Source organism: Euleptes europaea, chromosome 3 (assembly GCF_029931775.1).
Source record: "Euleptes europaea isolate rEulEur1 chromosome 3, rEulEur1.hap1, whole genome shotgun sequence".
Classification (NCBI taxonomy): Eukaryota; Metazoa; Chordata; class Lepidosauria; order Squamata; family Sphaerodactylidae; genus Euleptes; species Euleptes europaea.
Window position 1 is genome coordinate 38251618 of NC_079314.1, and position 23124 is coordinate 38274741.

A 23124-nucleotide genomic window follows, 5' to 3' on the forward strand; every position below is an offset into this window, starting at 1 on the left:
ATTTATATGGGAAGGCAAAAAATCTAGGGTTAAAGCAACGATTATGTATAAAAGCAAAGAAAAAGGTGGAAGCAGGTTACCAAATTTATTAACCTATTACAGAGCAGACAGGCTTCAAATGATTACAGAATGGGCAAGGCATCAGGAGGACACAATGATTTTAGCAGTAAAACAAGAATATATAAATATGCCTTTATATGCTTTTCTGTGGATAAATAAAAATGATCAAAGACGTTTTACACGTTTGATAGTATGAATAATGCTTTGATATACATTTGGAATACATGTAGTAAGTACTTATACCCTGCCAATTCTCTGTTGGCATCTGCTATTAGAAAAAGGAAATTAGCCAAAAAGACTGACATAAAAATGGAAGAACTGGGAAAATGCCAAGTTTGGAAGATGTTTAGATTTATTATGCAGTTATAGGGTGGTATGATATTGTTTCTACAAACCAGAATCTTAAAATTTCAATTTTTGATTATTTCCAAATACACACTCTTGTATCCTTACAAATAAGAATAAATAAAGATTTATGTCTAATAAATCTGAGAGTCATTTGTCAGACAACCAGAATTTTTTTCAAAAATATATAATTTATATATAATGAACACAATAAAAATGGTTGGTTTTTTTGGTTTTGAACTAAATGCTGAGAAATAGGAATTTATTCACACAAAAGGATCATTATTTTCTGTGAACATTCAGTTAAGAGAGAAGCATTTTAAATAATGAATCAATATTATATGATACTTTGAGGTTATCTAAAATTAATAGCGGCATAAGTAATAAATGTTTGTTTTGTCTCTTGAAAAAAACAGACTTCCAACATAGGTGTTGGGGGTGTTGCAGCATGCAGTTTTTCTGGAAAATGGTTCATAAAGTTATTCATGATGTTTGGAACATTATTCTTCCGACAAAGCCTGATGTTGTAAAAAAAATAATTGCATTGAAATTGTTTTAATTACTCATAGGGAACTGGTACTAAATTAATTGACAGTGCTTACAATGAATGTAGTTAGACAAAAGTGGTGACATAGTGCAGTCAACAACAAAAAATCAAGAAAGGTGGTTAGTGGATTTCCCATGTCTGAACTTTTGAACTTTTCTTTTTGTTTTCATTTCTGCTCAGACTCCGAGAACAGCTATTCAGTGAGCTGCGGTGTGCCAGTTCACCAGGGCAAGTCGAGTCAGAAACGTAACATGACACTTCCCAGCTGTGCAGGTAAGTCCAGCCTCTTTCTGATAAGAGACAGAGAGACTCTCAGCCACCCATAATCGTGGATGTCATCCTGTGATATTCCCTAAGATTGTGAGCTATTGTGGAATCAGGCAATGGGTGGCTCAGAGGCAGAATTCGTTCTCCAGGTTTCCTTTCTAGCCACCAACACCTCCCTCCACCTTTCGTCTTCAGCAGAGACATAGGCCCATTGTGTGACGCGTATAGAGGCTCATTCTTTCCATACACCCCTCAGGGGGCCACTATCTGTGGTTTGCATCTGCATCCCATTTCAGATGTTCAGACTGAGTTGACTGTGTAGAGGAGGAGCTAGTAGACCCTGCATCCAACCAGGCATGGAGCTGGGGGAAGGAGCGCCCGGGGCAGGGGAAGGGAGGGGGGTGCTGTATACACACACTAGAGCAGGGGTGTCAAACATACGGCCCGCGGGCCAGATCAGGCCCCTTGAGAGGTCTTATCTGGCCTGCAAGCCAGCTGAGGCAGCCACCCCCCCCCCCCGGTCCTGCTTTAGGCTGGCAAGCCTGCTGCGGGGAAAGGCCCCGGCCCGACCAAGTTACATTTATGTCATATCCGGCCCTCGTAACAAATGAGTTCGACACCCCTGCACTAGAGCCAGGCGCTGGGGTGGAAACAAATATGCTGGGCGGGGTGCCAGCAGTCACTCCCACAGAAACAAAAAGAGAGGTAGAGCAGCGGCCAAGCAGGTGATGCATGCACCAGCCAGGCTGTGGGTGGGCAGCTGCACCTGTGCCACAGCACAGCAGCGCTTCTTCTGCCCGTGCCCGTGCTTCCCATGCCTGCGCTGGCACCCTCCCTCTCCTTGTGCCAGGGCAAGTGCCCCTGCCGGACCCCCTCAAGATCCGGCCCTGCACCCAGCCTACACTCTCAGTCTGCTGCCTGAACAGACCCACTTGAGGGCAGAGGATCTGCGTGGACACTCGCTATAGAAACAAGACAGAAAGGCAAAATAAATTTGACTTGCAAGGAGCTGCAGCAGGCACGTCCTATCTCGATGCCATCTTGCTCGGTATCACCTGTCACAAACCAAAAGCCACCTCAGTGAGCTGCATGAGCTTCCCTGGCTCTGCTTCACTCATATAGATGACTGTCCACAATTTAGTTCATACATGTTCTGGGTCTGTTCTGCTGCCCTTCTCACATACAAGAATAGCTAGGGGTGAATGGCTAGACTGCGTTTTATGAGGGAGGGGAGCATTTGTTGCTCTTCACACAGAAGAGTGGAATTTAAAAGATTCCTTTGCCTGGACCTTGCCTGGACCAGAAGCTGGTCAGTGAGTCACTTGTTCCATTCAGAACAAAGGAATGTTGTGGGGGGAGGTATAGGGATCATGCTGTAGAATATTTAAATGTCTCATTTTCTCTGCAAAAATGAAAAATGAAAAGCAAAAGAAATAGAAGTCAGGGTTCCCTAAAACAGAGCACGTATTACATCTTCCGTTTTCTGTCCTCAGACATATTAGCGCCACCCATCAAGCAGAAGGCTCGTTTTAAAATCAAGGATGCAAAGTGTCACTTAAGGCCCCGTACCAAAGAAAAAATTAAAGATGTTGGGAAGCAGCAAGCAGTTACAGGTATGTTTTTTGGGGGGTGTCATAATACATACTCATAAAATGTTCCTTTTCTGTGGGGAAAAAAATCTTATAATTTTCAGGCTACATTGGCAGTACTATGTGACTCCCATTTTACAATGGACTGTCCTGCTGAAAGTTTTAAAAAGGCAGCAATAATGACAGTTCTTTCAGGTAATCTGTCCTGTAAAGGCCAGTGAGGACCCTTGGGTAGTGACTGTGATCATTAGGGCTTGGCTGGGCTTGCAAGCAGAAGGCTGGTGGTTGGCCATGGGAACAGATAACCGAAGGTTGCAAGGGAAGAGAGTGTGGGTAGAGAGGCAAAGGGACATCTTAGCCATCTGGAATGGATCTCCCATCATAACCCTGAGTGGAAACAGCAGCTGTGCGTGGGGTGGGATTTTGAGGGCAATGGTGTGTGTCTGGGCGGATCGAAGCCTCCTCACATCAGTTCCCTGACCATGGTCCTTCTCCGGGCTGCTATTTGCCCCACAGAGAAAAACATTCAAGTACCCACATCCTGCCCCCTCTGAGGAGAGGGCGTTTATTGGGAAGGAAGACACAGTGAGAGAAATCGCTTCACCTTCCCAGGGCCACAACATGAGTCCCCACCATGGCTGACCCTTCAAAGCCAGGGGAGTTCTCGCTGCTGTCACATCTGGTTTCAGTTCCAGAGTCTCCATTCAGATACAGGCTTCCAATGGAAAGAGCAAAAGTCCCGTAGTACCTTAAAGACTTAACAAAATTTTTGTCAGGGTATGAGTTTTTGTGAGCCACAGCTCACTTCTTCAGGTATCTGAAGAAGTGAGCTGTGGCTCACGAAAGCTCATACTCTGACAGAAATTTTGTTAGTCTTTAAGGTGCTACTGGACTTTTGCTCTTTTCTATTGCTAATGACAGACTAACACGGCTACCCGTAATGATCAGGCTTCCAATGGACCTTGGACAGCTCCTGGGAGCAGGAGGCAGCTGGCTCCAATAACTGCCGCAGAGCACAACTGGGGCCTGTCCCTGGAGAAAGAAGTCGTTAGCGGCTGTGTCAGCCCCCCAAGGGGAAAAAAAAACAGTACACAGTCCACTCAATACCTTTAATCATTGTAAGGTATCATGTGGATTGTGTTCTGGTTTTTTTTGGCTTACAGTGGACAGCAGGCCTTGTTCCAACCCTCCCCCTCGGCTTCAGAGGACTTTGCTCTGCCCTGGAGCTTTGCGCTTCTTTCTTGTTGTAAAGCTGCTTATGAGGTCCATTTCTACAGAATTATAGGGGAATGTGGAATCTTGGGAGGATGGTGCGTGGATTTCATTGAGGGTTCAAGTTGCTCACTAAAGGGTTTTGCCTACCCAAATGCAGAACAGATCTTCAGCACACACACCCCACAAGCCCGCCCCACCCCCATGGTGATGAGCTGTCCTCTCCTTTGGAGTGTATAAGCTTCTGAGTCCATGCCTGAGTGGCAATTCAGGATGAGGAACATGATATATCAGAAAAGAAAAATGAGACAAACTGCAGTAGGGTTTTAATAGGATGCACTGGGCTTAAACTTTCTTGTGAGCATGCATTGAATACATATGAACAAATATGAACGAACAGATGTTTCAGATAAGTGTGGTTTTGCTCATCCAGATCCTACGGCACTGGCACTCCTTGTCCCATAACACTCCTGCTGCCGCTTTCTGCTTTGTTTTTTCCCCCCATGTTGCTTCTGTGATGCACAGGAGGGCAGTTCCCTTGCACAGACGACTGCCAGGTGACTTTTGTGAACCTCAAGTGTGACTCCTCAAAGAAGAAACGTCGTGGCCGAAAATCCCCATCTAAGGAAGTGTCCCATATCACCGCTGAGTTTGAAGTGGAGCTGAAGTCTGAGGAAGTCTCAGGTTAGCCAGGCAGTATTGATTGGGCAAAGTGGCTGCCTACGAAAAGGATGACATCCGCAGTGGCTGAAGACAAAAAATATTGTATTCACATTATTATCACCAGAGTGTCATGCCTGTCATGGGAGGGAGGGGGTGAGGGAGGGAGGGATGGGGGCGGGGAATGCCTGCACTGCACAAACATCTTGATTCCTCTGCTGGTGAGAGATGTCAAAACCCAGGAGGAGAGAACAGACTTTGTCCACTGTAGTGCCATCACCAATGTAGCCATACACATCTCCCCATTGAAATCAATGATAACCAATGTGGGAGAAAGTGAAGGGATGCTTCCCGTCCCTCTTGACCCCAACCATTACGATTCAGACCTGCTCCAGTCAGTAGAGCTGCATCCTAGATTCTGTTTCTTGGTCACACTAGATTGTGCCACACATTGGAATAGGGTTGCCAGCTCAGGGTTGGGAAATTCCTGGAGATTTTCAGGGCGGAGCCTGAGGAAGGCAGGGTTTGGGGAAGGGAGGGACTTCGGTGGAGTATAATGCCATAGAATCCACCTTCCAAAGTGGCCATTTTCCCCAGGTAAACTGATAACTATTGCCTGGAGGTCAGTTGTAATCCCAGGAGACCTCCGACTACTACCTGAAGGTTGGCAACCCTACATTGGAGCCAAACAACATACAGAACTTAATGTTCTGTAAATGTTACACTCCAATCAGGGAAAAGGCAGGATGTATGTTGATTTTTATTTCTTAAGAACACACCAAACATGAACTGAAACACTTTCAGAACCTAAATCACTTAAGCACTGAAGTCTGTTTGCTGCCATCCCTAACTGGCATCTCCATTACCCAGAATGCCATGTGGTTCAGTCTTAAAGGAGCAGTAGCATATAAACAATCAAACACAAAACTTACGTCAACTATTATTTCCTGTCACATAAACACAGGAAGCCTCCAAGTTTGCATAAGATATAAGGGAAGTGGGAGAGAATCCCACACAATAAGCCCTGGCATTCAACCAAAAATACTGTGAAAAAGGTTCCAGTGATGGCCACCTGAGCCAGGGGTAAGCAGTCTTTATGTTGGTGGGAAGGGAGGGTATCCCTGGGAGGAGAATGGCTGTAGCTCAGCAGTCAAGCATTATCCTCTGAATGCAGAAGATCTCAAGCTCAATCCCTAGCATTCCCATGTGAAAGGATTTGTTTGCCAGTGCTGTTCTCTGCAGTCTCCCATGGCAGTCTCCCATCCAAGCACCGGCCCCACTGAGCTTCACTGCCAGTTAGACAGAATTGAGTCCAGTGACCCTGTGGTCTGACTCAGTATAAGTTAGCTTCATATCTTCAAGGCCCTGAAGCAGATGGAAGCAGAGGCAAAGCGCTTTACTAACCATGGTAGCTGCAGAGAGGCAAAAAAGAGAAAGGAATGTCTGGCTGGAGGGTGTGAGGAGTGACTTTAAGATGCCCTGTTTGCATCTTCTCCTCATGCCCCAGTCCACACCTCTTTGTGCACACATCTGTGGGCTGCCAAGTACACGGACTCCGTGTGCCAAAAGGTGACTGAGGCTGGAAGTCATGGAAAGAAGTAGCTTACAAAGAGGCCTGGGCTCCAACAGCTTAAGCTCTCGTGCTTCTTGTCTGGCAAAAAGTGTTGTCTCAACTCAGCTTTAGAACTACTAATGGAACACTACGCCCAGTTAAGACTAAAAGTGAAATGGAAAACATCCAAGTAATGCATAAAGAGGCTTAAAAAAATAAAAGGTCTCAACCAACTAAGGGCTTTTATGCATTCTCAGTTTCCTCGCATCTAACTTCCTGTTTCTTCCAGGGGGTTTGGTTCTGCTTGTGTGCATTTTGCTTCCTCTAGTAGTCAATTTGACATAGCACCAGTTTTTATCAAGCACAAAAAGCTGTTGATTTAAACTGCAGGCAGAAACACTTCATTTAAAGCTGTGTGATATAACATCAACCATCAGAGGGAGCAAAACGCTTGCAGAACTGGGGGGTGGGAAACCCTGAAGAATCAGGAAGTCAGATGTGAGGAAACTGAGACTGCATAAAAGACCAGTGAATGCCTTTAGCACAAGCTCCAGTGAAAAGAACGGGAACTGCAGAAGCACCACTACTGTGCAAGTGCATTTAGTTTCAATGGGGTGTGCTCAGGAAAGTGTTCACACAGCTCAGTATTTCCCAAACTTCAGATAGCTGAGGTCTCTTTTTCTGAATTAACATTGGATTCATACTTCACTCTTGTACTGGAAAACATTTGAAGGAAATAGGCCAAGGGCAGTAACTCATGCAGCGACAAGATGGGAGCCAAAGGACAAGTCTTGGTGGCAGATCTCTACATCAGATATGATTGGATCCTGATACAGAGACAAAACTGCCAGAGCAGAAAGCTGATTAGATGGAAGAGAACTCAGAACTTCAGAGCAGGATTTAGTTAGTTAGTTAGCAGGTTCCCTGGAGAGGCACCATAAAATTTTTCCAAAAAGTAAAAAATAAATAATTTCTGTCAACTCATGCTCGGGGCCCCAGAGTGATGTGACTGTGCAAACTTGGATTTAAATCTATATCTGTCCACTCTGGAATCAGTTGCTTCTATTTTTCCTATTGTTTTCCCCACCTAGACACTTGTAATATTGACTGTTTGCGGAAAAGAATGGAGCAGAAGCTACAAACAGCTATCAAAACCTTGAGGAAATCGATCAACAAACAGCAATTTTACATTGAGTTTTCTGGGACGGAGTATGAAGTGGCTCAGAAGGCAGCCAAAGTGGTTCCTGAAGGACACGGACTGTGCAGTGCAGGGCAAGTGCAGCAGGACGGCAAGTGTGGTAAGATCCCAAGCACGGTGCTTGACACTCAAGTGCATAGAATTTGCTCTGGCATAGCAGCCACCTGCTCTTACAACTGATCTCCAGCCGACAGAGATCAGTTCACCTAGAGAAAATGGCCGTTTTGGCAATTGGACACTATGGCATTGAAGTCCCTCCCCTCCCCAAACCCCGCCTTCCTCAGGTTCCGCCCCAAAAAACCTCCCACCAGTGGCGAAGAGGGATCTGGCAACCCTAACTGACAGGCCTCTTCTGTGCACTTTATGTCTAAATGCCATAAAACTTTCCCTGTGCAGCATCAGTTGTGGATGTACACTGATTTTTTATTCAGGTTGTATTTGGGTCATTTTTGTTCCGTAATACTCATTTTCTTTCTGAGAGTTATTATATCTCTTCAGATCCTTTATTCTCTTGTTCATTCATTCCCATAGATTTCAGTAGGAGCCTTCTAACCCCCACCCCCACCCCAACACACACAATTTGGATGCCAGCCACAAAGAGTCTCATCCCAAACCCAGAGATCTTCCCTGCCAAATCTCAGGCAGATAGGAGGTACCACTCCCATCCTAGAGATAATTACCATTTTCACAAGTAGAGCAACCACAGGCAGCATGACAACACCAGTGTGGTGTAGTGGTTAAAAGCGGTGGTTTGGAGCTGTGGACTCTGATCTGGAGAACTGGGTTTGATTCCCCACTCCTCCACATGAGCGGCGGAGGCTAATCTGGTGAACCGGGTTGGCTTCCCCACTCCTACACATGAAGCCAGCTGGGTGACCTTGGGCTAGTCACAGTTCTCTTAGAGCTCTCAGGCCCACCTACCTCACAGGGTGTCTGTTGTGGGGAGGGGAAGGGAAGATTATTGTAAGCCGGTTTGATTCTTCCTTAAGGTGTAGAGAAAGTATATAAAAACCAACTCTTCTTCTTCTATGTGAAGCTTCTTCTATGTGAGCTTTCCATCTTTTGTAGAGTCCTCAAATGGACTCTGGAGAATCTGATTTAAGGTCTTATGCACTAAAAGGAAAGGTTAAGTAAAGCCTTAGTAATAGGTATGAAGGTTTTTGATTTTAATTTATCATTTTATATTCCCAGTTACCTGCAGCATGGGCACCTATTATAGTGGAGAACATAATCAGTGCATTCCTTGCTCACCTGGGACATTCCAAGGTACAGAAGGTCAACTGTCTTGCGAACCGTGCCCAAGCAGTGAGGGACAAGGAGCAGCAGGTGCACGACATGTGTCAGATTGTGGAGGCAAGTGTCACTTGCTTGTAAAAGTTGTGTTCAGAAATAAGGTATGTCAGGTATGTGTGGAAAGAGGAAGAGATATTTTGTAGTAGCAGCAGCTTCCAGAAACATAACATGTGCCCTAGAACATACGCAACAGTTTCCTGCAGCTGTGCATTCCAAAAGGGGATCACTTGTATTGGTCAAGAAGGATTATCTGCCGTTACTCTTCTTCAGCAGTGCCAAGAAGGGGAAGTCCTGGAGGGGACACTATTCCAGGGGTCCTGGTCATGCTGGATGATCCATGGAGCTGAATAGTTCATACAACTTGTTTTTGTATGATATATGGGTTAGGGTTAGGTCTGGGTGGGTGGGGTGGAGGATACAGGTCTGAGATCTTATGGTGTCTCTTGGCAGCTCCGCTCGGCTTCTTATTAAGAAGTCCTTGATAAATATCCGGGGGTTGCTTAGGATCCAGGCCACACAGTTTGTAAATGATCCTAAAGAGAGAGAATATTGTGTTTATCTTTATTGTGCTTTTCAGCCTACTTGGAATGATCATCGTGTTTTTCTAGGGTTACCATTATTCAGTGTCTGTAAAAATACTTTTTACAAAGTCACTTTTTAAAAGAAAAGTAGAATGTTTGAGGACATTGAGCATTGGCTACATTGAACATTTCTGACATGACTCCCTTGAAATGATTGGAATTTGAACAAGTACAACTTTCAAGATGGATGTTGTCTGGTACAGGGCGTGTGGCCGTCTTGCACACATACATGTTAAACAGCGTGTCTTAAAATGTAATGTCTTAAAATCATAACCACGCAAATATAGATGTAGTTCTCACTGATGTGTTAAGTGACTGGGCTATATCACTTTAGAATACAGATGGGGTTTACATGATGGAATATTCCTCCATATGAGCAAATTTCCTGTACACAGAAAATAATGACTACATGTCCAAAATGGAAGTGAAATGGCCTTTTGCGCGCTTGATGACCCAATCAGGTGTGCAGTGGATCCCTATGGCTGCTCCCCTGCCAGCATGGATTCCCAGATTGGGCAGGATGATTCATAATTATTCTGGAAACAAAATAATTTTCATCAATTACAGATCAGATAAGAGGGTAGGGTTTCCTGTTGGTAAATTAAATTAAAGTTATACCATAATACTGGATGTTAAACACATTTAAATGTTGTTGATTTCAGCAGGGAAATTATCAGTACATGCCCACCTCTTCCTCTGACACCAGTGGGACACAACAGTTATATTTGTGTGAGAAAGTCCCAGTGGACTGCACAGACATCAACCTGTATAGTGTTGTGCTGAAAAGTGCATCTTCAGCTAGATCTATTCCAATATTGCAACATCCAATCATTTATAACCAAATACAGTAGATTTATTTTATTCTGTAGATGTCATTTGATACATATTGAGTGTGCCCTCTGAGAATCACAGTGTTCCAATCTATGGGTTGAATCCATACTAAATTGACAGTTTCCACCAATTATCCCTTCAGACCACCCCTCATGTCATTCCTCTGGGTCCCCTGCCCCCAGGGCCAGCATTTTGTGGAGATCAGTGGGCTGCAGTGGGAGGAGAGAGGCAGAAAGTCCCGTTCAGCTGTTAGAAAATTTAGTCTACATCCAATCTCAAATGTTTTGGCTTCTCTCTTGATGCTAAAGAGCTACGGCCATTTTATGCCAGTGAAGTAACTGGTAATCATTACATTCAAAGACATTCATGGTATATCAAATGCCGATGTTATATTTCCATAAAAGGCTAGGCCGAATAATGCAACAGAACATTTTCAATTTCTAGGGCAGTGTTCTCCTGGATATTTTTCTTCTGATGGCTTTAAACCTTGTAGACTATGCCCACTCGGCACATACCAGCCTGAACCAGGAAGGACCCTTTGTTTTCCATGTGGCGGAGGACTAGTGACAAAATATGAAGGTGCAGTCACATTTCAGGATTGTGAAACAAAAGGTATGTTTGGAAGTAGGACCGACAAATAGTTTTCTGGCATCTCAGCCTGGACCTTGGAGGCTTCAGCCACATTCCAAGGCTCACTGACTTGTCCCCTCCCAGTATAATTTCTATTTCTTTCCCATATCGAACTTATTCGTTTCCTTCTACCCTCATCTGTCAAAATAAACGTTTAAAGTGCATGACTAAGTCCTGGGATGTGCGTTCATGCACACACACTCAGCTGCGATTACGGCTTTCTTCTCACAGGGACCACTTATTGGCGGAGCACTTCTTTCACAGTGGTTTTAGCTGCAAAGGAGTTTGCACCACCAAGGTTCAGGCAGCATCAGACTTGTCAGCAACTCAGCTCTAGCAGCAGATGCCCCCCACACACCAGAACTATGAGCATGCAGCAAGAGCTAAAAACAAGCTTTGGACAGACGAACCGCAAATGATTCAATAACCAAACATTATTTTAAGTATATTACCAGCACACTTACCCCCTCTTTGCCTCTTGTTGCACTGGCCCCACGCAAAACTCCCCTGTTAGATTGCTCTGTTTGCATGCTACAGGAAGGAATATAAATAAAGGCTTTGTGACATATGTCTTCTGTAAAAGGAATGTTCAGATCTGTCACTTGTCTTAGCACAGGTATCTAGTGCCTGGCATCTCGGGCATGTTTGCTGACTATACAAAGGCATTGTTTTCTAAAGAAATCTGAGGTGTTGCTTACTTTATTTGTATGTATTACAAATTTTATATACCATTTTTTTCTGTGTGCAAAGCAATTTCACAAAAAAATTGCTCAAATACACAATAAATAGTTAACAAGTGTCATATTTTAAATACTTATACCCGGCTCCTTGGCCAAAAACCCAGTTCCTGGGCAGCTAACATAATTAAAATAATTAAAATCAGAATAATAATCATAAAAAGCTAAGAAGCAAGGAATAAAAAATGCAAACCACAAGAAAACCCAACAGTCTAAAGCCAGAGTCTACAGACCAAAAGGGGAAGGAAGAAAGCCACTTACCTAAAAGCCTAGAACAATAAAAATGTATTGGTTCTTGTAGGTTATCCGGGCTGTGTAACCGTGGTCTTGGAATTTTCTTTCCTGACGTTTCGCCAGCAACTGTGGCAGGCATCTTCAGAGTAGTAACACTGAAGGACAGTGTCCTTCAGTGTTACTACTCTGAAGATGCCTGCCACAGTTGCTGGCGAAACGTCAGGAAAGAAAATTCCAAGACCACGGTTACACAGCCCGGATAACCTACAAGAACCAATGAACTCTGACCGTGAAAGCCTTCGACAATATTTTTAATAAAAATGTATTTTTACTCAGCACTGGAAAGACAAGAAGATGAAAAAGGAAAAGGGCAGGAGACGAAAAAGGGCCTCAGATAATGAACTTAAGAGACAAGCAAAAAAATACAGAAAATGCTATCCACTAAATATCTTTTTCCAAGCTATTTATATCATTTAAGTTAATATTGAGTTGTAAAAGGCAGCCCCAGCAGTTCCCAGCCACTGCTTAAAGCCATTGCGTCAAATGAGTAGTTTAATTTATGTGATTTTCCAGCCACATATGCAGCACATTCCAGGCTCGGCATTTTTACCCTAAGCATTTCCCAGCCTCCACCAGCAGCAGCCAGTGATGTGAGCCAGAGGCAGGTGTAAGATACAATAGGATGAGTTCAGGATGCTAAGCAAATATTACATTCATCATTACAAGGGAGCAGGGAGAGTTCAAGATGGAACTGTTCTTTTCCATAATAGCCCTATAGTTCTTATAACAGGTAACTCTGCTCATTTTTTCCCACTCTTTGTGGCTTCATCTTTAATGTATTGAACAGTAGGGAAAATGACATGCCTTTCCACCACACAGTTCATTGTTCTCCTGGCCACCACTACAACTCTACAACCCACAGATGTATCCGGTGCCCTGTCGGAGCCTACCAGCCTGAATTTGGGCAGAACTACTGTCTCGCCTGCCCTGGGAATACCAGTACAGACTTTGATGGCTCTACTAATGTTACACACTGTAAAAGTAAGTTTCATTCGTATGTAAAACAATAGTTCTGAAGAAGCATTCCTGTGTTTTCAGATGATCAACCTGTAACTTTGCCACAGGCACAGTCTTACAAGAGGCATTCTTCATCTACGAGAATGAGGAGGGATGTCTCTTGTAAGAGTGCACCCGAAACTCAGGAATACTGTAAATAATTGTGCTAACATTATGGGAGTTGTACTGAATTTTCTGGGGTAATCTTGTTTTGTGAACAAGGGTGCTTTCAGGGGGTTCAGAATGTTTACCCACTAACGCTGCAAAAGTTTTTTCAGTTGCTACAATCTGTTTGCAGCCCTGAGCAGCTATTTTTAATTTTGAAATCGGTCTTCCTATGTTTAGGAATAGAGACATTTTCTGTTCCCAAATATATGGAAGCAGTGATTATTGGTGGCATATTCAGAGGAACCAACACTGTTGGGCAGCAGGAAGGACAGCAGAGAGATGGAAGGCAATTCTCTTTTCCCAGCTAGGCTTACTTCTAAAAATAATTAACATTATTTTAAGATGTGCTGCCTTATTATCAGGGTTATAACCCTACTCACCCTATAAGGGTTATAACATAACCCTACTCACTAGGGTTGCCAACCTCCAGGTGGTAATCAGAAAAGGCTACAAGTGCTCAACAGTGGGGTTGAACTCAAGCAACAAAAGCACAAGACCCAAAGGCCAAACTATCAGGCACATAAACTCCAACACTAGGTAATGTGCTAATAATCTATATTGTCAGAGAATAATGAAGTGCAACTGCAGTTGACATGACACAAAAGCGTAAGCATATATCAAGGTCAGAAACGACTATCTGAGACAAGTAAGGTACACGCCTTTGTCCTAAAAATGAACTTCCAAGCTCACGGAAGAATCTGAAGCTTGACAAAGCCGTAATGAAATGGGAATATCTACCAGAAGCCCATTGCGTCTTATGCATTCCGTTGCTTCTGATTTTGACACATGTTAAACGCTCTTGCGTTCTATGAAATCTGTTTGTTTCTGACCTTGATATATGCTTATGCTTTTGTTTCATGTCAACTGCGGTTGCACTTTGTTATTCTCTGACAATATAGATTATTAGCACATTACCTAGTATTGGAGTTTATGTGCCTGGTAGTTTGGCCTTTGGGTCTTGTGCTTTTGTTGCTTGAGTTCAACCTCCAGGTGGTGGCTGGAGATCTCCCGCTATTACAATTAATCTCTAGGCAACAGAGATCTGAGGAAAACTGAGGAAGACCCAAAAAGAGATGGATTGACTCAATAAAGGAAGCCACAGCCTTCAATTTGCAAGATCTGAGCAAGGCTGTCAAAGATAGGACATTTTGGAGGACTTTCATTCATAGGGTTGCCATGAGCAGGAAGCGACTTGACGGCACTTAACACACACACACCAGAAATCAGTTCACCTGGAGAAAATGGCCATTTTGGAAGGGGACTCTGGCATTGAAGTCTGTCCCCTCCCAAAACCCCACCCTCCTCAGGCAAGGGAATATTTCTGATACATTTAATGCAACAAGAAAACACTCCCCTTCGCAATACAGACAAAGATTTCTTTTTCACACAAGCTCATCACTGGAAAAACTGAATTTTTATTACTCTCACATTCCAAGGCCCACACCTCTTCCCTTCCTCATTCTTGGCAAAAGGGCATAAAGAGTTACCCCTCAGCCCCAATTTTTGTTGCCAGTTTGGACTCCTCCAGTTATCCCAACTTACCTCATGGTTGGCTTTCTGCTCCTTTTATTGCTCCATGGACCCGCCTTTCTACACCTGCTTCCTGCCTGCTCAATTTCAAGCCTCCGAAGCTGCCTCATTACCCCCAAGGAATCCCCCCCCCCCGACCAGGCTTGTATGATTTGGTTTTCCCCTTTCAGCTTTCCTCTCTGTAGCCAGGTAGCTTATTAGGAAAAGGTTTTCAAAGGCATTTTTCCTTTCCGTAGATCCCCAGTTTACCTTGCAAACAACTTAAAACTTTTAAACTTATTTCTTTTCTATTAATTAAATAAGAACCTCTTTTGTTTAAGATAGTTTATTCCACTTGTTCTTTCAAGTGTTGGTCTGAATCTGGACTTTAGTATACATAGGCTTATGATCTCGAATATATATTTAATATACGTGCTTGCTCTGGCTAGCAAGGGAATGCCTTTGCCCATTACAGGACCTCCACGTGTATAGCAATGTGAGTAACAAGCCCAGCATGCCCATAACTCCAACCTCTTCTCATTTTCATAGATCAACAGTGTGGGGGAGAACTCGGAGACTACACAGGCTACATTGAATCTCCCAACTATCCCGGAGATTATCCAGCCAATGTTGAATGCACTTGGAATATAAGCCCACCACCAAAGAGGCGGATTCTCATAGTGGTTCCTGAGATATTTCTTCCCATTGAAGATGAATGTGGTGATGTTTTAGTAATGAGGAAAAGTGGTAAGTTATTATTTTGCCCCAGAAAAACCATGCAAGTGCCTAAGGAGAATATGAATCCATAATGGATGCAACCCAGAAGTAGACTTCACCCATCTCAGTGCCCTGGAGATAGCTCCAGAGGTCTACTAGCCCATGCAGGGGCTGAGCATTCAAAGCTCTAATTGGATGGGGAGCCAGCTTTGCTGCTGCAAACTCAATGTCTTGTGCATGCAGGAGTTGGGAATGTGCAACAAAGGAGCTTGACTGAAACGGAGCCCCTCTTCCAGTGTTGTGTAGAATGGCTTCTGTTCCTGATAAGCATTCCCCAGTAATTCTTCCTGCCACGAAGCCATTTTGGTTCCTATTCTCCTTGATGATGATTATCATGGTCATCTCTAGACATGTAGTAAGCCCAACGTTACTGTTCTCCAGCTTCATTTCCATCCCCAAGCAATATCATTTTGGATCCCATGCAAGCAGATTAAGATGCTTTTTTTTTTCCTCAGCTGAGAAATTGAAATGTAACATTGGTCTGAAACAAAGCAAAGCCACGGTGTCTGCAGATAGGAACTAAAGTGCCACAGGCACAATTTAACTCAACATTGTTTGATCCTAAGTAGACCAGCAGCTTTGGCATCCATCTGTCCTTTTTCACCATCTCTGTGAAGACCCTGTGAAGAGAGGGGCTGTGTCTCAGTGGTAGAGCATCTGCTTGGCATGCAGAAGGTCCCAGGTTCAATCTCCAGCATCTCCAGTTAAAGGGACCAGGCAAGTAGGTGATGTGAAAGACCTCTGCCTGAGACCCTGGAGAGCTGCTGCTGGTCAGAGTAGACAGTACTGATTTTGATGGACCAAGGGTCTGATTCAGTACAAGGCAGCTTCATGTGTTCAACTAGGGAACTGCAGGGATCAGCTGGCTGAATGATCCAGTAAGATCTAGGCTGAGTCTTTCAGGCTGAGCAACTTGTTGGTAATGTGAATGGAGCTGATTCCTGTCTTTGGGCCTTATTCAGGGATGGATTGACCATTCAAGCCAGTGGGGAAAGTCTTGGTGGGCCGATGGCAGACCCTTTGTTGGGATTGCTGCCACCCCAGCCCCAAGTGAGGGGTCTCCCCATACACACGGCAGGTTGGACCAGCTTCCACCATAAGTTGGCAACCCAATTCTTACATGATAGTGGAAGCAGCTGTTGCAAACCCTGATCTAGCGGGGCTCTTCTCAGAAGTGGAAGAGTGAGCTTGCATGCTGTAGCCAACCAGCGCTGGTCAAGCACCTTTGTTGCCAACAAGCCTCTACTTTGGTTTGCCTTTCTGACTATTTCAAAGGCAAAACTGCAGAGGAAGAAGAAGAAGAAGAAGAGTTGGTTTTTACATGCTGACTTTCTCTACCACTTAAGGGAGACTCAAACCGGCTTACAATCGCCTTCCCTTCCTCACAACAGACACCCTGTGAGGTAGGTGGGGCTGAGAGAATGTGACTAGCCCAAGGTCACCTAGCTGGCTTCATGCATAGGAGTGGGGGAAACAAATCCAGTTCACCAGATTATCAAACCCAGTTCTCCAGATCAGACTCCACCTCTCCAAACCAACGCTCTTAACCACTACACCACATTGACAAGATCCACACCACAGTAACTAGATCCACACCATACTCAATCACACTAGACTGAGGGAGGGGCAAAGTTCTCCTTCAAGGGAGGGACGTTCAGCACTTATTTTCTAGTTAGAGCTCTAGATTATTCTGAAACTGCTGCACAGGCACAGAACCTGTGCAATGGCACAAAGATGACCAATCAAATAATGTCAGTTAAAGGTAAGCAAACTGTCTTCCTCATCATTTATCAATTGCAGGGTGGCTGGTTGCGAATTAGAGATCTAATCTCTAACTGGAGAGATACCTTAGGTCTGTGGCAGAGCACATGGTTTGCACACAGAAGGCGCCAAGTGTTCTATTCCTGGTATGTCCAGTTAAAAGTGCCAGCAGGGTTAGCAAAGACCTCTGTTGATACTTAGGAGAGTTGTGCCAGTCAGAATACTCAGCCCTGGGCCAGATGGAATAATAGTCTGAAGGCAGCTTTGTATGCTTATTTACTAAAAATGCTAGAGTTTGAGAGATCTCATACACAGCATTTGTTGGAAATGAGAAGAAAATATTTCAGTAGATTTCTCTTTATGTTGTAGCTTCACCCACATCAATTACCACCTATGAAACTTGCCAGACTTATGAGAGACCAATAGCATTCACCTCCCGGTCACGGAAGTTGTGGATTCAGTTCAGATCCAATGAAGGGAACAGCGGCAAAGGGTTCCAAGTGCCTTATGTGACTTATGATGGTAACATTTTTATCTTTTTCTGTCTTTCTAATACATGTAAACATGCAGCAATAAATAGTCAAGAGAAAAAAAAATAGTTTCAGGGAAAAAACTAATATAAATCTTGTGGGGTGTACATATGTCCTTATTGGTTAGAAATGTTGATGACCAAATATTTTATGTTCTTCATCTGATATATTTTCTGCACCTTTTTCAATAGTCTGCATGTGCATTTGCAGAAGTGTATTTTTGTGTCACAGTTTGTGCTATCTTTTTTATATATCATGGTTTTATTTTTATTAATTTATGTTTGTTTTAGGATAGAAAATATTTATCATACTTTATTTTTTGCTGGCCCGCTCGGGGTGGGGTGGGGACTAAGTCGGCACTGGACGAGGCTTGGCTTGCCCGGCCATCCCCAGATCTTGTACTGGCCACAGGGGCCTGGCCGGGTCCAATAGCCTGCTACAGCATAATGGCAGCAAGTGAGGAGGCTTGCCATAGCTGGGGCATCTCCTCAGGGTGGGAATTTTTCCCTCCTGGACCAAGAACATTGTCAGCCCACCCCCGAATCCAAAGGGTCCCAGGCTCCCTGGGGGCGGGGCCCGGCTAGCGGGACGCAGGCCTGAGTTCTCAATCAGGTCCGCCAGCCAAGCATATAAGGAGTCTTCGCCCAACTCCCTAGGTCACTTGCCTTCAGGTTGTATTTGTCTCATATGAACATCCCTTTTTCATCACAGAACAGTTACTCTGGACCAGTCTCACAGACTTCAATAATGCGTACAGATGCAATATTTTCTTGATCTCTTAGCAATGGACAAAAGATTGAAAGCACCTTCTGTTAATTGTTATCTCCCTCACATAAGAATTCATCTTCCTATTTTCATGATAGGTTTAGTAGTTTACCTGTTTTCTGAATACAAACATTATTTCCATTACTTTGTCTGGAGGATTATTTATTTATTTATTTATTTAGGGAACAGTAGGAAAGAATACTTGCTGGTCAATTACTTTCTGGATGCAAGATACTTTCTACAGGGTGACTGAAATGCGGTGAAATGTTTTTTCCCCTGCTGTTTGCTTTTCAGAAGATTATCAACAGTTAATAGAAGACATTGTTCGAGATGGTCGATTATATGCATCGGAAAATCATCAAGAAATTTTAAAAGTTGGTAAACCTTAATTCAGCAATGTTAAGCTGCCGTCTTCTTTAATTGTTTAGATCTATTTTTTTAGATATGATGGCTGTGCATCTAAATTTGATTAAGAGTTGTCTAAAATTCATGCTGGGATAAACGTTTATTGTTTGTGGCCAAAGGCCTTCACAATCTGTCATATAAAACCCATTCATAAATAATAACATTAAAACTGTCTGACGAAGAAAGCTAGTAATTAAATACATTAAACACCCTGGTTAAAAGCAGCTTTAACCTTGATTTTCTTGGCTGCTAAGCAAAGGGTAACACTTTGTTGGAAACAACTGGATCGGCATCTGAGAGGAGAAAGACCAGCTTCTCTGGATCTGAAAAAAGATATAGGCCCTTTAGAAACATTGCGAAAAATTTAGATCTGGGCTCTGTATAAAGAGGACAGAATGCATTAGGTCCTCTGAAACTGCGGCTCCACAAATACATAGACCATGGTGTTTGGGAGTAACGTCCAGCTAACAAAGCCGTTGGCATAGTTTGAAATTAAAAGGTAAAAGTTTTTCTGAGATTATGGAAGGGGATACTGACCAAGTATGAAGCTCTGACATGATCTCTTTTAAACTGTTTAAACCATGTTATTATGTATTATTGTTATGGTTAAGCTCAAGACCTTTGGTCAAAGGAGCTAGTAAATACATGGAATGGAGTTTAAACCATGTTGAGAATTTGGACTGGGAGATTGATTCCCTGTCTGATGCAGCGTCACACTTAAACACCCAGTCACGAATGTTAGTACCTGCTATGGGGACAGCCTGGGTGTCATCCAATATGGAGTAGCAATGCAGAATGTTGTTATAGCAGGCTAGCTTGGCAGCATCATTTTGCATCATCAGTTTAAAACATTGCCTGCAATGTAGATTGGTGGTGTCAATGCTTTGCTTTCTCCAAAATCTTAACAGGGGTACATGCACACAGGCCCTGATTGAGAGCAAACCGAGTTCTGCTCGCGTCAAGGCTGCAGGGGTGCCTCTGGGTAAAGCTAGAATTCTCCTCAAGAAGTGATTTTGGATAGATTCCAGCTTTGTGACCAGACGATCCTTCCAACCCCAAACCTCTACACCATACAAAAGTTGGGGAACCATCTTACTTTGATATAGTTTCAGAGCTGGATCAATCAGGACTCCTCCTTTTGTATAATAACATTTCAGAATAGCCACTATGGATCTTAAGACTGTGGCTCTGGTACTGGGAAGAGCATGATGGTCACATGGCTATCTGGGGGGTAGGTGGAGATGGAGCCAAATCTATGTGCTGTTGATCACTATTAAACGTGAAGCAAAGTACATGCTCGCTCTCGTTCACTTTCAATACAAACCTGTTTATTTTCTCTCACAGGACAAGAAACTGATTAAAGCCCTTTTTGATGTCTTGGCACATCCACAAAACTATTTCAAGTACACAGCGCAAGAATCCAAGGAAATGTTTCCAAGATCATTTATAAAGTTATTGCGATCAAAAGTTTCTAGATTTCTACGACCATACAAATAGTTTCCTAGCGCTTTTAATTTTTTTGGTGTTCTTTGCATTCCTGTCAAGTATTGTATGATCTCCAACAGTAGAAACGTTTTTGCTAATCTGGAGGCTCTTCTGCAGTTTTTATTTTAAATTGTATATTGAAGAATAACTATAATGTTTTATAATCTCAAGGACTCTGAGTTTTTTTTTTACATCTGAGAAAAATAATTTTTCATCCAGAGTTCATCCAGTTGAAGATCCAAATATCAGCACTAGTTTTTCCTCAGTTTATCATAGGAGGCATTCATTTTAGAAAATGTATTTTCTGAAACTTTGCTGGAGGAGGAAATATTTTCTTCTAACTAAAGAAGAAATCTGTTCATTATGGTCAAAGAAACTACCTGAAAAGAAGAGTTAAGATAGAAAGGAGTACATAGTATAAATAATATTTGGATTTTGAATTGCACTTGAATATGTGAAATTTTATGTGGAAAATCTAAATTTCACTGTTTCTGATTGGTGGTTTTGTGGAGACTTTATTCCAGGTATAAAAAAAAAAAAGGACGAGGAGAAGGGAGCAGGGATAACATAATTATATCTCTTTTATCAGGTATGTAATGTAAATCAGGTTTAATGGTTTTGGCAAGATGATCTAATATTCGATTAACTGATATTTTATCAGTCCTGCCATCACATTCTTGCTTGCCCTTTGTGAAATATCTTTAAAAGTACAATACAAGTGTATGATTCTATTTGTGGTTACATTCCTATTATGTCTGTAGTTAAAGTAAGTACTATTCGGCTCATACGGTCTTTTCTAAGAAGCTCTGTCCAGAGCTCTGCTTGTACAGGATAGGGAAAGAAGGAAGGGAGTAGAGTTGTGGTCACTTTGAGAAGTGGGGGGTCAACAATCATCCTAGTTTCTTTCTTCTCCCACAGCAAGAAACATCCTGTTTGCAAACGCACATCGACTTTACTGAATTGCTGCATTGTTTATCTACATCACTTTGCAGGATTATACCATTTCCTTAAGTGCTTGTAACTTCTATTTATCCTATACTTGTAGTAAATTGAAACTGTGATAAAATATTGGTTTTCAGGGTCCAAAATGCTGGGTTTTGTGATGATCCTAAAAAGAGGTCAAAGGATCATTTGGTAGTTTCTGTGTTTCTGATATGCTGAGTATGAAAATTGGTTGGCTCATTACCTGTTGAACAATTTGATCTATCAATTTATAGCCAATATGGCTACCTTTCTAGGTTGCTATAAATGCTTTTCTTGATAATAACAAAGTACTAATATTACATACTTTTCAAATGTTGTTTGAAAAATCCTTTCAAGAGGAATATTACAGACCTCGTAGCAATTTAAAAAAATATTAATAATGATTTGTATATATCATTTACACTTCCTTTCTCCCAAGGAGCTCAGGGTGGTATGCTGCATTCCCCTCCCCCTGTTCTATCCTCATAGCTCCTTTATGAGATGTAGATAGGCTGAGATAAATTGATTGAACCAAGACCACCTAGGGAGCCTTATGATTGTAGGCTGAAAAAGAAAAGATAATGATAAAAAAGATAACGATCAGTCTGTCCATAAAATACAAATAGTAGGTTCCTGTAATCTCATTTTGCCTCGGGGCAATGTGGAGAAGGGAGAAGGAGTTTAACCATTCAACCTCCACTCATTTTTCCTATTCAGAAACAGTCCTCCCAACCTGCTTTGCAATTATCATTACAAAGGGGAAGATCCTGTAGCCTGCATTTTCCAGAAGGACTGAGATGTATAATCTTTGCCTTCAGTTTAACCCTTAGATCTGAACTTGTCATAATGGAGGTTCAGGAAGATCCTCCATGTTCAGAAGGGTATTTCTATCATATAGCTGTCAAATGTTAGAATGTGCATGGATGACTATACGAGCCGATTCCTGAAGGGGGGGTAGATCCGCAAAGACAAAAAAAGAGTAAAAAAAAATAGAAAAACGAGGGAAATGCCCCATTTTCCAAAGCAAAGCTGCGCCACCAGAAAAGGTTGGGCAGCCGTGCCGCTGATGAAGAGGGCATTCCCAGAGCAAACGGGGTTAGGCATGGGGGTTATGCCTGCTCCTAAGGAGCTTCACCCCCCCTTCAGGAATAGGCTGCCCATCTAAAAAACGATTACAGGTAAGTTTTTCTTTGCCTTGACGTGGGCGTGGTGATTAGAATAGCAGACTAACATTGAGGAGACCTGGGTTTTGTGACCAAGACTGTATAAAATACTGGAGTTAGTGATGGAGCCTGGACGATCTAGGAGTAGATATTGTAAAATGGCTGCTAGAGTGGTTGCGTTAGGCCTTCTAGGCACCCTTCTTCTTCTAGACCTGAGAAAGTTCATTCATGTCCTCACCAGTCCAAACAAAAGCATATACCTAACTGGAAATGAATGAACTTAGCGTTCTTCTCCAGTGATGTGACTTAGCATTCGCTGCAAACTGCAGTGAATCATGACAAGTTATGTCCTAGATGTTCATCATTAAATCTATAACATAATCTGTAATGTCAGATCTTTTCAAAACAAATAATGTTGATAAGGGACAACTGGAAACCTTTACAATCAATAGAGAGGCTGGATATAGTGACTCAGATTGCTCAAGGGCTGGATAATGGATTTGACTCAGCGTATCAAAAACATAGAATCAGCACAACACCTGATAAATGCTTGTTTTCCAGGTATTCCTGTCACTTTGACAGATGGCTGATTAGGACATTTGATATCTTCGGTAGTCAGTTGAATAGCACTTCCATGTTTGATAGGAGTCATCTGATTTTAAACAGTAGCAACAATGAATAACTCTGAATAATTTAATATAGTTTGGTACGTCTAAACAATTTAATTTTATACTTGTGCCTCTTGTTTAATGGCATTTGGTATTGTCTTTTTAGTGTTCAGGTCTGTTGGCTTGACATTGTTTATG

At 42.8% G+C, this 23124-nt stretch overlaps 1 protein-coding gene across 4 annotated transcripts in view; it reads left to right on the plus strand.

Annotated features, from left to right (window-relative positions):
* Nucleotides 1–20365, plus strand: part of SCUBE1 (signal peptide, CUB domain and EGF like domain containing 1) — a 173412-nt gene extending 153047 nt beyond the window's left edge. For 3 of the 4 annotated variants that reach the window (XM_056846056.1, XM_056846057.1, XM_056846058.1), the window contains 10 exons: nt 1133–1225; nt 2713–2832; nt 4546–4704; nt 7324–7530; nt 10580–10747; nt 12616–12777; nt 15019–15216; nt 17377–17529; nt 18597–18676; nt 20052–20365. In XM_056846056.1, the coding sequence (XP_056702034.1) occupies nt 1133–1225; nt 2713–2832; nt 4546–4704; nt 7324–7530; nt 10580–10747; nt 12616–12777; nt 15019–15216; nt 17377–17529; nt 18597–18676; nt 20052–20204 (1493 nt within the window). In that variant the 3' untranslated portion in view covers nt 20205–20365. Of the gene's footprint in view, nt 1–1132; nt 1226–2712; nt 2833–4545; nt 4705–7323; nt 7531–8621; nt 8784–10579; nt 10748–12615; nt 12778–15018; nt 15217–17376; nt 17530–18596; nt 18677–20051 lie in introns of all 4 variants that reach the window. The other variant, XM_056846059.1, reaches the window with a different exon arrangement.
* The last annotated feature ends 2759 nt before the right edge of the window (nt 20366–23124 follow it).